Raw genomic sequence first — 15,343 nt, 5'->3', positions numbered from 1 at the left:
CATTTTTTTTTTCATGCCTTGCGTTTCATTTATAGCATTTAGAAAAATTCGTGGACATTTTTTTTAAGTGTACAGAAATCATTTCAAACTATTCCAATGCACAAAAGTATAAAGATATCTGGTTTGTGTTATGATAACTTATTTACAGTTCTGGTCAAAGTGAAGAGGTTTACTAATGATATATACTATATTATTATCATAAGAGTGTTTCAGTTTTTTTTTAGCAAGTCTGAAATAAAAAGATGTTTAATAAATGATATAATTGTATATGCATTAGATTTAAATATTATTTTAATGAAGTAGAATAAAAGATTTCAATAGAGCAACAGTTGCTTCTGTTTATCTAACACATACAACACTAAACTGAATCTGAAAAATTGTTTGTAGATTTCTTTTTTATTAGTTTTTGGACTGTGAGTTGAGTGCAAATTTCAATTTCAACATTAATTTTGCACAAAATATGCTTTACCATCATACACAGCTGGAGAGTTTTAGAAATGTATATAAATATTAACTTTTTTTTTAATATCACCTTCCCATCTTTTAGTCCTCAGGTTCTATCATTTTTGTATGTTGATGAATAATCACAAAGTGATATATGAAGTTTAAAATACTGGCTTAGTACCAGTGGTAAATATGAAAAATGTTATTTTAAAAATTATATCTCACTTTGTGATGTTGGAAATGGAGTGGAAATGTAAGTTTGGTTAGTATTTTTTTTTTTTTTTTGGAAGGGTTCCTGGTGTTAAATTTATTTTTAAAAAAATTGATCACAGGCACAAGGCAAATAGGAATGGATTCTATCTTGCCGATCCGGGTTATAGAAATACATAAAATACATTTACAAATTTGCTGTATATTTACAGGGTAAATGTCGTTATCCTCCTTTGGTCTCCTAGACTAAAAAAGCTTCATCTATTAGAAGTAACCTGAAAGTCTGAGCATTATCTATTGTGGGAACGATGTCATCCACACAGCAGTTGCCCTATCTCCATGCAGCAGTTGTCCTGTCTCCAGCAGCTGATGTGTTTGTAGAAACGGCGAGTGCCGATACAGCTGCGTCGCAAGCTACCTAAGAGTTACCGGCTCTTGATGTTTCCTCTGGGTTGACTTCCAAAGTTTACATAGACCAGACAGCCAGTTAGAGGCTATTCGAGACCATACCATTGTTAAGATTTTATAGATCTACAGTACAAGATAGATGAACTGTTAGATATCATATAATGGAAGGCTAGAAAGACTCGATAAAGAAAACAACGAAGTATTACCCAATTAAGTTTAGGGCTGTACAGGCGCTGGTGGTGTTAGCACTGTATGTGACTGTGAAAACATGCTGTACGAGTGTGGCTTCCAGGACAAGATGACTCCCTTTTTAAGTGACGTCTATAATCTATAAATATGTAGGCCTAGAGACCTGAGTATCTCAATATGATTCCCATCTTCGCTAATACGCTTAACAAGACTTGTAGCCTACCCGTGGAAGCCTCACAGGAAACCTACCAACAAACTTCTACCCCAACTGAACTTAATAATAACTTAAATAGATATTCTTCTTCGCTGAGTTGCCACCCTTAAATCTACAACAACTTCAAAATAATCTCTACGATTTTCAAAATTAGTATTTGCACCTATAATTAAAATAATTAATGTCCCAGAAATGGTGATAATGGTCTACCTACTACCTGGTCTAACACACCTTTACATAAGCAAAGATAAGGGGAGAAACTATGAAAATGTCGAAGGTTTAGATCAGTCTTTTGCAACATTTGAGTTTCCTCCCCTAGAGTAAAAAAAAAAAACTGCTTCACTGCCATCCACTAAAGCAGGGGTTCTCAACCTGTGGATCGCGACCCCTTGAGGGGTCGATTGACGATTTGTCAGGTCGCCTAAGACCATCGAAAATATGGATTGTATTTAGTGTATTCTTCTATTGCTGTGTATGTTATGGGGGGGGGGTCGCGGCAGAGTGGGGGATAGTAAAAAGGGGTCGCCGAGCTTAAAAGGTTGAGAACCGCCGCACTAAAGCTAGCCAAGGCCACTACGATTAATGGGCATGGGGACAAGCTGCGGCTAGATCTAGATCTTCACAAAAGCATTCTCCTGGCATCTTTTGCGTACACTTCATCGTGGTAAAAAAGAAAAGCTCAAATAAAGTCAAATGAGAATGTTACTGTGACTGGATTGAGAGTGAGACACTCGGGCCGATACTGAAGTTAGAGCTATTCGTGGTTGAGCCAGTTGAGGAACATCAGTTATCAGTTTACAACTTTACATCATCATTCATGTCATTCATGATCATCATGTATTAATTTTAATATAGGCGCCTATTATTAATTATGTAACACATGGGAGTCTGTATTGCAGCGTAGGCCTATGTCAGTATGTGGTACATGTGATCGATGTTTACATAAATCAATATAAGCAATCTTGTTATAGAAAGCTAGACTTTTAATTTTTAGATTTCTTAGATTTTTTATTCTATTTTTGGCAAAAAAAACAACATAATTTTTCTTTCATTAATGATTTGCAGTTGGCAGCATCCCCCCCCCCTTTTAGAGCTTATGTTGCAGGAGTTCAAGGGGCAGCTATCTTTCTTATTGTTTAGACTGTAATCCTATATCTTGGGTTTTCTCTCGGATTTGGGTTTTTGTTTGTTTTTATTTTTGTAGCTAAAAATATGCTAAATCTAGCTATACCGGTATCATCTAAATCTAGTCCTAATAAGTCTATTAATTAGACTCATAATCTAATAGACACCAAAACAGATTAATGCTTGACTCCCAATGGGGGAGGTAACAGCGCTCCCACAAGACTCCCCCTTTTTTAGCATAATAGCCTTAATTCTTAATAGGCTTAGATTTACATTTAAAACAAGTTAATAGAAAATGAGTATTAAAAAGTACGATGGCTGCCTGGTCGTGAGGTTTGCGCGCTGGACTGTCGTTCGGATTTATCGATGGTCGAGGGTTCAAATCCTGCCCGCTCCCATCTCCCGTCGTCCTGCGGGAGGTTTGGACTAGGAAGTAAACTATCTTCAACTCTGAAGGAACATCCGAAACATGTAAAACATTTTACAAACAAACATTTTAAAAACATTTGTTAAAAAAACAACAAAGATAACAACATATTAGATCTATACATATATAGGATTTATAGAACTAAATTTATAGATCTAGAATCTAGATCTAAATTTATAGATCTAAATTTAAGATCCATACATTTAGTGAGGTCATTTCAAAAGACATATATAAAGGACGATAAAAATACTTAAATAGTGGTTTATAAAAATCAGATTAATTCATTCAGAATAGATATAGACAATATTTAACAATTAAAAAGAAGACAGAACAATAAGAACTTTTTTATTGTATTGACACCAAGTCAAAATTAAAAGAAAAAATAGCATATTGCTTTGAAAACACATTAGTAATTTTATTCTTGTTTTTTTTTTAAGACACTATCTTGGGATTTCTTTGGAACATAAACATAACAAAATAGTAACAAAGATGGCTGCCCCTTTAAATCCTGCAGAATTACCCTTTTTTTTCCAAACTGGATTGGCTAGACCCTATTTTTTTTTTAAATCATTTTTTTTACACTTTCCCATTGAATGGTTGATTTTTTCCCCACATTATTTAAATGTAAAAACTTGCATCCATCGAAAAAAAAAATAATTTAAAATTAAATTATTAAAAGTAAGAGTACTAGAATTTACTAGATCTAGATCTAAGACAGAAGGGCCAAGGGGTGAAGTTAGAGTCAGTTAGGGATAGGGATAAAAAGAGGATATCCAGACCACGACCCAGTCTAGATTCTAGAATAGCTTCGAGGCTCTAGATCTAGCCCATAGACATAAATAAATATGATCTAGCCCAAATCAGTGCACAATAATCTCCCTTTGAAAATACAGATTTTGTTTTGTGTGATGTCGGTTAAAAATAGAAGTTTATGGCATAGATATTGTGTTATATATAGATCTATGTGACTAGGCATTTTCTTGATACTACTAACAATAACTAATAGTAATATTCTATATAGTTAATATACACGTAAATATATTGATCTAGAATTACATCTAGACCTAGAATTCTAGCTAGATCTAGTCTAGGTCGTCTAGACTAGGTCCATATTTTGAATTTAATAAACCATTTCATTTGATTTAATTGTCATTGTAAATTAGCTTTCAATTTAGATTTAGTCATAAATTAGGCATTGTAAACCTTAAACTAGATTTAGACTAGACCCCTTTAAAAACTAAAATCAACAACAGTCATCATGAAATTGCTCTGGCTATTTATCCTAATAATTACTAAATACACACTAGCTGAACACAGAACCAGATCTACCTTAGTCAACACTAAACTTAAAAAGGAAACATTAGTCATAATCAATCATCACACTTTAGATCAAAGCAACTTAAAAAATAACCTAACATACACATCCATAACACTAAAGAAGATTATACCCATCACAAATGGAAGTTCTCAATCAGACACAGCAGAAATAAATACCTATCACTGTTAATATTAATAGCAGGGGATGTAGAGTCAAATCCAGGGCCTAGATCTAAAGATAGATGCAACATCTGCAAAAAAGTATGCACCATGAAACAGAAAGCCATTCAATGTGACACCTGCGATGAATGGTACCATGCATCATGTCTCCATATGAATACACCTGTGTATTATGCCTTAGGCAACAAAGATGCATCATGGCACTGTGTACCGTGTGGGTTACCTCAGTTTACATCAGGACTGTTTGATTCCTTTGATGCAGACACTTCTAACCCATACAACATCCTAAACACCATCCCAAACCAAACTCACCAACCACTAGCCAGATCCACTCCTGTTAAACCTAAATCTACTAAAATTAATACAACAGCCTCACTAAACAAACCTACTAAAGAAGTAACACCAAAATACCTTAAAACCTTAGTAATAAATTTTCAAAGCATTAGGAACAAAACAGCAGACTTAGAAATTTTATTAGAATGTGAGAAACCAGACATAATTGCAGGCACAGAAACTTGGCTACATCCTGAAATTTATAATGCAGAAATTTTCAATAGTAAAATTATGAAATTTTTAGAAAAGATAGGGCTGATAATCATGGAGGAGTTCTTTTAGCAATAAAAAACACTCTTATAGCAGAAGAAATTACCTTACCTAACTCAAAAAATATAGAATCAACATTTTGTAAAATTAATACCACCTCAACATCCCTAATAATAGGCAGCATTTACAGACCACCAAATTCTAGTTTAGAATACATGCAGGAACTATGTAATCAGATTACTACACTTAAAGAGACAAATAAAAATGCAGTTTTTTGGATTATGGGTGATTTCAACCTACCCGATATAAATTGGAAAACACTAACCATAGATAAACACCAAAACCTTAAGGACATAAATGAGCTTTTCATAGAAACTTTACACAACCTAAGTTTAGATCAAATCATTAAAAAGCCAACTAGATTAAACAACACATTAGATCTCTTCTTAACCAACAGACCTGGATTAGTAGTTGATTATGATATTATCCCTGGTCTATCAGACCATGAGATCATAAAAATACAGCAGCAGTAGCCAATACAAAACCCAAAAGAAAAATCTTACTCTGGAATAAATGTAACCTAACACAACTACACCAAGCTGCATTAAACTTTCAACAAACCAACCAGTCGATGACCTCTGGAATTTCATTAAAAACCATCTTAAAAGCATTATAGAAAATCATATACCAACTAAATACACATCAAACAAAATAAATAAATGCTGGTTTAATAATAGACTAAAGAAGCTTTGTAAACAAAAGGAAAACCTATATAGAAAATTTAAAGAAACTAATGCAGAAAGAGTTTACAAAAAGTATATAAAAATTAAACACTTAACCCAAAAAGTAAGCAGACAGCTGCAGAGTGATTACATAAACAATGTAATATCTAAAGATAACAACAAAAACCTATGGTCATACATTAAGTCTAAGAAAATGGAAACAACAGGCGTAGCGCCATTAAAAGATGAACATAACATAATACATAATGATAATGAAACTAAAGCAAACATTCTAAACAAATACTTTGCATCAGCATTCTCAGCCCCAGGAGACAAAGACATATTACTGAATTTGAACCAAGTAGACAACATAGAAGATATAGTAGTACAAGAAAATGGAATTCAAAAACTATTAGCCAACACCAAACCAAATAAAGCTTCTGGACCTGATGGTATTCCAGCTAGATTACTCAAAGAACTAAGTAATGAGCTAGCCCCAGTGTTCAAAATACTCTTTCAGGCTTCACTTAACCAGGGCAGAGTACCAAAGGACTGGAAAGAAGCTAATGTCACCCCCCTATTTAAAAAAGGAGAAAAATCTGACCCAGGAAACTACAGACCAGTATCACTTACCAGCATCACATGTAAAATCCTAGAACACATAATATGTAGCAACATCATAAACCACTTAGACAAACATAATGTCCTCACACCATACCAACATGGCTTTAGGAAATATAGATCATGTGAAACACAACTAATAGGACTAATTGATGATTTTTCAAAAGGTTTAGATAATAGTGAACAAATAGATGCTATCTTACTAGATTTTTCTAAGGCTTTTGACAAAGTTCACCACCATAGCTTGCTTAAAAAATTAAAATATTTCGGCATTAATGGTCCACTGCATCAGTGGATTAAAGACTTTCTGATAGGGAGAGAACAAACTGTAATAATAAATGGTTCTAAATCAACACCGATAATAGTAAACTCAGGTGTACCTCAAGGAATAGTCTTGGGTCCACTACTATTTTTAATTTACATAAATGATTTACCAAATTGCATTACTTCAGGAACAAAAGTCAGATTATTTGCAGACGATTGCATAATATATAGAACAATAAAAACAACACAAGACACAGATATTTTACAAAGAGAATTAGATGAATTACAGAAATGGGAATCAAATTGGAGCATGTCTTTCCACCCAGAAAAATGTCAGTTGTTAAGAGTAACAAAAAAACTAAAACAAATTAATTCCACTTATCTTATTCATGGCAAACCAGTAACACAGACTAAAAACGCAAAATACCTAGGTGTTATAATAAATGAAAAACTGTCATGGAATCCACATATTGATGAAACTACAAAAAAATCAAACAAAGCATTAGGATTTATTAAAAGAAATTTCTATAAATCAAATAAGAAAATAAAACTAAAATGTTATTTAACCTTGGTTAGGCCAATAATAGAATATGCATCCTCTGTTTGGGACCCCTCAACTCAAGAAAACATTAAGAAACTAGAACAGACACAAAATAGAGCAGTGCGATTCATAACAAACGAATATTCATATTTGACTAGAGTAACACCTTTAGTAAAATCACTAAATTTAGAAAGCCTTCAGGACAGAAGGCTCAAAAGTAAAGTAGCAATAATACATAAAACACTGAACCATAATCTTCAAATACAAAAACAAAATTTAATAAAATACTCTGAAAGACACAAAGATAAAGGCACATTCCTCGTCCCATATGCTAGGACAAATTTGTACAAATACTCCTTCTTCCCTAGTGCTATTAGAGCATGGAATGGGTTGCCTGAGCTAGCCAGGAAAACCAGTGACTTGGCAGAATTTAAGTCATTGGTTAATATGCATGACTAAATGCATGACGCGTAGGACGTAATCATCTTCTTTTTTGAAGTAACGTCTGTATTATATAAGATAAGATAAGATTGCCTGATTATATAACTTTGTAGATCTAGAATCAAGTTTACACTAATCTTAATATAGTAATAATAGCAATACCATTTAGATCTAGCCAATAGATATGTCTATTTAACTTAAGTTTTTTTTTTTTTAATTTCTCTAACTTTCAGAATGATGTCAAAATTACCAGATTCACGTCTTAGAGTTAGGGCTAAGAAAGTTATCGAGAAGGAGATCTGCAGAGTAGTAAGCAATGCAAAAGTAAAAGTTCAGAAACAGGGCAAACACACTGAAAAAGGATTAGATGTAGCTTCGAAACAGACTGAACCAAAAACCACTCAAAAGAGAAACAACTCAAATGAGATAGTAGAACAGAAAAAAAGAAAACGCTCATTGCATTCCGATGGTACTAAATTAAAATGTAAGGCTAGTGATGTCTTACCATATAGGCCTACGTCTAAAACATTGAAAAAAAATGACTTACGACATGATTATGTTAAAAATGAAGTCAACAAAAATCAGTCAATAATGGAACAGACCATCACTGAGAATAAGAGTAGTCATAATTTATTGTATATTTTCAACACCCTCAGCAACAGATTTAACTCTCACAGAAATCCCAGTAAGGCATTGTCAATGTCGAAATATATGCGAAATCAATTTGAATTTTTTGGTCTCCAAGCTCCAGAAAGAAGAGCATTATATAAAGATGTAAGAACTGTATGATATTTATCACAGAAGGTCAAATAACTTTTACTATTTTCTTTACCAAACTTAAAAAGGTTCTACAAGTCAATTGTTTAAAGTCTAATAATGATATTTTTAAAATCTCAGCTGTGGGCAGAGGTAAAAAAGCTCAACTCTTCTGAAATTCGAGCATTGGTCAACCTTACATGGCAGTCACCAGAAAGAGAGTTTCAGCTTTTTACCACTGAAATACTTGAGAAGGAAATGCTAAACATTTTTGAAAATGAGGCTGAATTTTCTGCTTTAAATACTTTAGAATTTATAAAGTCATTTCTTGCTGGCAATAAAAGTTGGTGGGATACAGTGGACACACTGGCTGTTAAAGGTAATTGTTTGTTAAATATAATTCACCTTTTAATCCTTGATTCTTAGGGCACTTCTGAAAAATTTTATTTTTTGCTGTTATCTTTTTGGTTAGAACTATGTGCAAAAACTACCAAATCTATGTCATACAGTGGGTGAGGCTGGGGCTTAGAGTAGGGAAACAATTTTGTACATTTTTGATGGATTACTCCCATTTACAATTCTTAGATTCTCACCAAACTTTTCACTTTTCACATTGCAACAATCAACAAATAGTCCTTAGATTCTCACCAAACTTTTCACATTGCAACAATCAACAAATAGTCCAAATGAAATAGATTTTAGATTTTTTTTTTTCTGAATTATAGAACAAAAAAAAAGTGGTTGGGTTGAAGTTGTGACGTGGTATCCAACATGGGATGAACTAAAAAGGTCAGACACACACACACACAAAACACTGGAATTGGAAGAATGGCATAGGCCTAGATGTCTTGTTTTGAGCATTTCTAAGATCAGGTAATACATTTCCCTTCATCTTTTGTACTTCTTTGAAAAAAAAAAAAAAAGAGAGCAAACTTTCCCATAACATGCCAGGTCCTATCAACTTCAGCAAGCTGATTTTCAATCCAAGTTTAATTAGTTCTGCTAGCACATGTCCAAACGGACATCTTGACAAAATCTTGCTTCTGGAAAAGGATGGGCTTTAGGGCGAGAGTGTGAGATAGACGTGTTGCATGAATCCTCCTCACTTAAATCAACATTGTCAGTTAGTTCTGCTAGCTGGAAAGTTTTATCTCTCAGCTCCACCATAGGTTGCCCATGTAATACTTTTGAGGCAGCAATTATCTACTCCACCAACTGTTTTTCAAGTTCTTTAGAGTTGTCATGTCTGTTGGTAGTCAAAGTTTTGGTCATCATATTGCTTTTTTTAATTTTTTGATTGCTTTCTATACATTGACTCAAGAGTTTTGTAGTTGACATTTTGTTACCTGGTAGCCTTCTGTAATAATATGAGAAGAGACAAAGAATAGGCAAAGTAGGACCTGAAAAAAAAAAAACATCTACATTTTTGCTTGTAATAGTGTTTACAGACATGAAATTCTCATTAATTTTGTATATAGCATTTGAACATTCTCTTACTAAAACCTTATTTTCTTTTGAAATTATTTTCTATATATTTTTAAAAAATTGTAGTTGTTGGTCCCTTGGTGAAACTCTGCCAAGATGAGCTGCTTCCTGTTATGGACAAATGGAATATAGATGACAATTTCTGGCTTTGTAGAACATCCATCATTTATCAAAATAGTTTTAAAGCCAGAACTGATGAAGCTCGTCTTTTTAAGTAAGTGCATTTAAAAGAAATGTGCAAATATGTTCCTTCAAAAAAGATACATCCTAATCAATTTCATATGCTAACCTAGATGCACAAATGTATTGGCTGATTCTGGCAACTTGTTTAATGCTTTAATGGATGTTGGTGTGCAATTTGGCCATTGCGTACCATATAACCAGGCAGCCTTCCTGGTGCAGCTAATAATTTATTAATGTAAATTAGAAACTGTAATGGGTCTAAGACTGCTCCTTGAGGAACACCTGAGTTTACTGTTATTGTTGCTGAATCAGAGCCATTTTTAAAAGGTTTAGTTATTATCTATGCAAGGTAACTGAAATTACCTGTATTTATTTCCTTTCAAGACCTAGCAGTATATGGGACACTAGTTCTCATCACATCATAATGTTGATCATTTAATAATTTATTTCAACTTTTTGTTTGCTGCAGATACTGTTTGACTCAAGTGCACAGCAAAGAATTTTTTATTCAGAAAGCTATTGGCTGGGCTCTAAGGGAATACTACAAGATTAATCCCATGAGTGTTACGGCATTTGTGAAAGAGAATAAAGACAGACTGTCTTCACTGAGCATACGTGAAGCTCTGAAGCACAACAAATGACAATTAGTTTAATAGATTTTATTTGTATATCAGTTATAAGGATATTTTATGTAAATGAGATTATAATACATTTATCTATATAATACATTTATATTTTTAAAATAGTATTTTAAATACTTGTGTGTTAGAATTGTTTTTTCTGATGATAAATTACACAGTTGAAACTATAGTGCCTAATGCAAATACCAAATAAAGTTTATGTGAGATCCTAATAGCAGAGATATTGACCGAACGTCTGTATTTGATAAGAAAAAGAAGAAATTGATATCTGTTTAATGTCACAAAGATAAAGTGAACAAGACTAGTTCTTTGGCATGCAGACCAAACATTATACTACTACAAAAATAATAATAAATAGTAACTTTAAAAAATGTAAAAAAAACAAACAATGCTTATATTTAAACATACTACAAAGAAGAAAAAAACAATTTTATTTTCCCCTTTTAAGTCTTAAACTTTTGCAATCATTTTTGAACACTATTGATACTCAAACAGGGTAACAATCAGAAAGAAGATATGTGACCCTAACATTAAACTTATGTGTGTCAACTTAGGCCTTACTGTTTGCCAATACAATTATTGTTTACCACCCATGATTTATCTCCCCTTAGCTTTGTACATTTTCTATATTAATCTATATGAAAACAAAATTACTTAATTACGACTAATTGATTAACTATAGGTAGATTTTTGACTGATTCATGTGTTGTCATTAAGCCTGAGCTTGTAGAAGTGGTCTAATAGTTGATTGCTAAAATCCAAACATACAAGAAATACTGTGAAATACTTAATATAAGTGTTAGAAGTAAAAAGAAATACAGAATTTTGTTTGCTCTTGTTGGCTAGTGATGGGCCTGAAGTTTGGGCTTGAGCCTAAGCTAGATGTGGCATGTTGTTGTTTTACCAGATAATGTTAAGACATGTGGGCTCATATTGGCTATACCAGTCTGTATAAGATGCTGTGAAAGGTTGTGCCCAATATTCTAAAACTATAACAACCTACATTATCAGTGAATCATTGCTTGCTAAGTTATTTCATATGTTTGAATAGGTTTGCTTAATTGTTCTTAATGACCAATCATCATAAATTGTAAATCCTTAATTGCATTAAATGTTACATTAAATTTTTTTGTTGGCTATCATATAATTTGTTTGCTCTTATGTAAAGTAAATACACAATTGTAAAACAAATTTCCCGGGTTCAAATCCTGGTTAAGACGTGGATTTTTAATTTTGGGCGCCTCCGAGTTCACCCAGCTCTAATGGGTACCTGACATTAGTTGGGTAAAAGTAAAGGCAGTTTGTCGTTGTGCTGGCCACATGACACCCTTGTTAACTGTGGGCCACAGAAACAGATGACCTTTACATCATCTGCCCTATAGACCACAATGAATGAAAGGGGAACTTATATTTGATCAGTGATATGATACCAATCATCAGGATATCATTCTTCATGTACATATGTTGATATTAACCTGCTGTTCTTCCAATACATCTCATTTCACAATTGTTAATTTATAGCTTTAGCTTTATATTCTCAATTTAGGTTTGATTGATGGAAAAGAGATTTTTACATGCATAGCCTTTGTCTTTTTATTCAAACATCTATTTTTCTTAAATAGTAACTAAGTGCAGTTTTTGTTCAATCTCAATGGCCTCTGAAGTATTCTGATAGTAACTATGTAAAGAATGTTTTTTATGTGATTTGTCATTTATTTTTTTTTAAATCTATTACTGAAAAAAAAATGGCATTAAAATGCTTTAACAGTGTTGTTTATTTAATGTCTAGAAAATAAATGGGAGCCTAAACTTATTTTGAACTATTGACCAGTTTATTTTATTACTTGACTTAAACAACTAGACTAGTATTTAGTTAACATAAATAAAATTTTTGACTGCAAATCTTTTTTCAAGTTAATATATCTAGCTTATCTTAGTCCTTGCGTGACACCAGCCAATTTAAATATTTATAAATGTTTGTGCATTTATAGAAAATGCAACAGCAATAATATAATAATAGAATTTGGTGATGAGTTTACGTAAGGGCTTTTCACTTGTTAATTATATGATTAATCTCATCTGTTTTGTTATATCCTAATTTAGTTCTTTTTTACTAATGGTGTCTTGTTAACTAAACATATTCACAATCAAAGAAAATGCAATAAAAATTTTATAATAAACTCAGAAGTGATGTTAATAGTATTATGTTACTAAGTGTTTTGTTGTTTACAAAATCAATTCGACTATTGTCACAAAGTAATGTAAAAAAACATCATTCGAATGTGCATATCTATGTTGAAAACCATTCAAACAAATCTTCAAAGTCATTCTTATGAAATAAATCCTCCAGTGATGAGCAATATTTACTGGACGCAATCATTTCTATAAATTATACAAGTAGTAAAAGAACTTGACTGACTTAAGGTTATCAATGCAGTTTTTTGGATTATGGGTGATTTCAACCTACCTGATATAAATTGGAAAACACTAACCATAGATAAACACCAAAACCTTAAGGACATAAATGAGCTATTCATAGAAACTTTACACAACCTAAGTTTAGATCAAATCATTAAAAAGCCAACTAGATTAAACAACACATAAGATCTCTTCTTAACCAACAGACCTGGATTAGTAGTTGATTATGATATTATCCCTGGTCTATCAGACCATGAGATCATAAAAATACACAGTCAGATAAAAGAAGTAGGCAATACAAAACCCAAAAGAAAAATCTTACTCTGGAATAAATGTAAACTTACACAACTACACCAAGCTGCATTAAACTTTCAACAAACATTCTTATTAGAAAAAGACATTAACCAAACAGTCAGGACAGAAGGCTCAAAAGTAAAGTAGCAATCATACATAAAACACTGAACCATAATCTTCAAATACAAAAACAAAATTTAATAAAATACTCTGAAAGACACAAAGATAAAGGCACATTCCTCGTCCCATATGCTAGGACAAATTTGTACAAATACTCCTTCTTCCCTAGTGCTATTAGAGCATGGAATGGGTTGCCTGAGCTAGCCAGGAAAACCAGTGACTTGGCAGAATTTAAGTCATTGGTTAATATGCATGACTAAATGCATGACGCATAGGACTTAAATCATCTTCTTTTTTGAAGTAACGTCTGTATTATATAAGATAAGAAAACAGTGGATAACCACTATTCAATGACTAATGATAGAAACCCCCCAAAATATTTCTATACAATTGCATTATTCTTTATCTTTCCTTGAACCCGCTTATTTGTTTACAAAGATATCTTTTTAAGGACTTCTTGATGTAACAAAATGTGCAGTCCAGCATGACTCATTTGACAATCACTAAAATTATTATATAAAATAATTTAAAACAAATATTTTTTGTATGAAATGGCAAGGAAAAATTGTATTTTACATATTTAAATCAACACACAAAATTAATAGATCAGTAAAATTTTTAAATTTCAGATAATATCATCTAGATTCTAGATAATTTTTCCATGGATAAAATAAAGAAAAAATGATGGAAATTTTTTTTTTTTTTAAAGTATGTTGAAGAAATTATAAAAATTCCTAGAGCTTGATATATTCTGTATATTTCCAGCTGCATTAGCCGTTCGGATAAGTTCATATTAATCAGCAAAGATTTATCTCTCTGCAATTGTTTTTATACTTAATTACATTTGAGATACTAATATTTTTGAAATATTTAGAAGAAAGATGTAATGGAATCAGATATTGTTAAATTGAGATTGATCTAGTAAAAACAAAATAAGTGTAATATTGTATGATGGCCATGAAAAACTGATATGGAAAATGGTGACTGGTCATTTCATCCCCAATTAAATATTTTCCTTTTTTTATTGTTTAATTGTGCTGTTAAGGCTTTGACTTTAAGCCCTCAATTCATCTAATATATAAATATGATTATGTAGAATGCTTTTTTAATATTTTTTGACATGTTACTAATGCATTTATAGTGTTTCCTCTTCCACTTTGCATTCTTGATGAGAATTCTTATAATATATTGTAAATCTGGGTGTGCACTAAGCTATAGCGCTTCTATTGGATGTGGGGGATGTAATATAATATTATCCTGCGCATGACGTAATGATCAAAGGCCAAGGTTTGGTGGAAGTAGTGAAAATCATTTGAGATAGAAGTGCGATTAGAATAATTATGACCATGCCGCTGATAACTTATCATCAAAGGCCAAGGTGTGGCGGAAGTACGACCATGTTTCACTTTATTTTATTTTTCATTGCTCTTTCTTAAAATTGGGCACATCATTTTAAGCCTTGAAAAAAAAAAATTTTTCTAAAAAGGCTGACTTCACCCATATCAGGATAATAATTTTTTTTATACATGTTAAATTTTTAAAGTTTATAATGGCATTTAATTTCAATTTTATTATCTAATGTGTTACTCTTTTTGTCATTTAAATAAAAAATGAATAGATTAAATATTGCTCATTTCATGATTTTTACAATTACTATTTGTTAGATAAAATGATCAGATGATGAAAATAACGGGATGAAATGACCAGGGGGTGAAATGGAAGGAAGTGACCGGGAAAATGTGTTTTAATAATTCTAGAAGTTGAAGGCCTACAGCTCTTTTACAACTAACACTAACACTG

At 32.1% G+C, this 15,343-nt stretch overlaps 1 protein-coding gene across 7 annotated transcripts; it reads left to right on the top strand.

The window, feature by feature from the left end:
• Positions 1-3,531: 3,531 nt before the first annotated feature.
• Positions 3,532-12,892, top strand: LOC106057066 (uncharacterized). Of its 7 annotated transcripts, XR_008776915.1 has the most exons (6): positions 3,747-3,981; positions 7,880-8,420; positions 8,544-8,781; positions 9,128-9,275; positions 9,954-10,101; positions 10,540-10,678. XR_008776915.1 is itself a non-coding variant. In XM_056023582.1 (5 exons), exons 2-5 carry the CDS (start codon positions 7,881-7,883, stop codon positions 10,709-10,711), a joined length of 1,098 nt encoding a protein of 365 aa, XP_055879557.1. In that variant the 5' UTR covers positions 3,532-3,641; position 7,880; the 3' UTR covers positions 10,712-12,892. The 7 variants fall into 7 exon arrangements, 6 of the variants coding, with proteins under 6 accessions (XP_055879557.1, XP_055879556.1, XP_055879552.1 ...); XM_056023582.1 differs by lacking the exons at positions 3,747-3,981; positions 9,128-9,275 and adding an exon at positions 3,532-3,641 and having other exon boundaries at positions 10,540-12,892; XM_056023581.1 differs by lacking the exons at positions 3,747-3,981; positions 9,128-9,275 and adding an exon at positions 3,563-3,695 and having other exon boundaries at positions 10,540-12,892.
• The last annotated feature ends 2,451 nt before the right edge of the window (positions 12,893-15,343 follow it).

This window comes from Biomphalaria glabrata, chromosome 3 (assembly GCF_947242115.1).
Source record: "Biomphalaria glabrata chromosome 3, xgBioGlab47.1, whole genome shotgun sequence".
NCBI classification, from domain to species: Eukaryota; Metazoa; Mollusca; class Gastropoda; family Planorbidae; genus Biomphalaria; species Biomphalaria glabrata.
Note: the sequence above shows the minus strand (reverse complement) of the source record. Positions and strands in the feature narration are given on the sequence as shown.

Bases quoted from the DNA above. Each gene is read 5' to 3' on its own strand.
- LOC106057066 (XM_056023577.1), top strand. From the start codon at position 3,926: ATGTCGGTTAAAAATAGAAGTTTATGGCATAGATATTGTGTTATATAT. The intron at 8,421-8,543 runs GTAAGAACTGTA...TTAAAATCTCAG, and splicing joins GAAGAGCATTATATAAAGAT to CTGTGGGCAGAGGTAAAAAA. The intron at 10,102-10,539 runs GTAAGTGCATTT...TGTTTGCTGCAG, and splicing joins GATGAAGCTCGTCTTTTTAA to ATACTGTTTGACTCAAGTGC.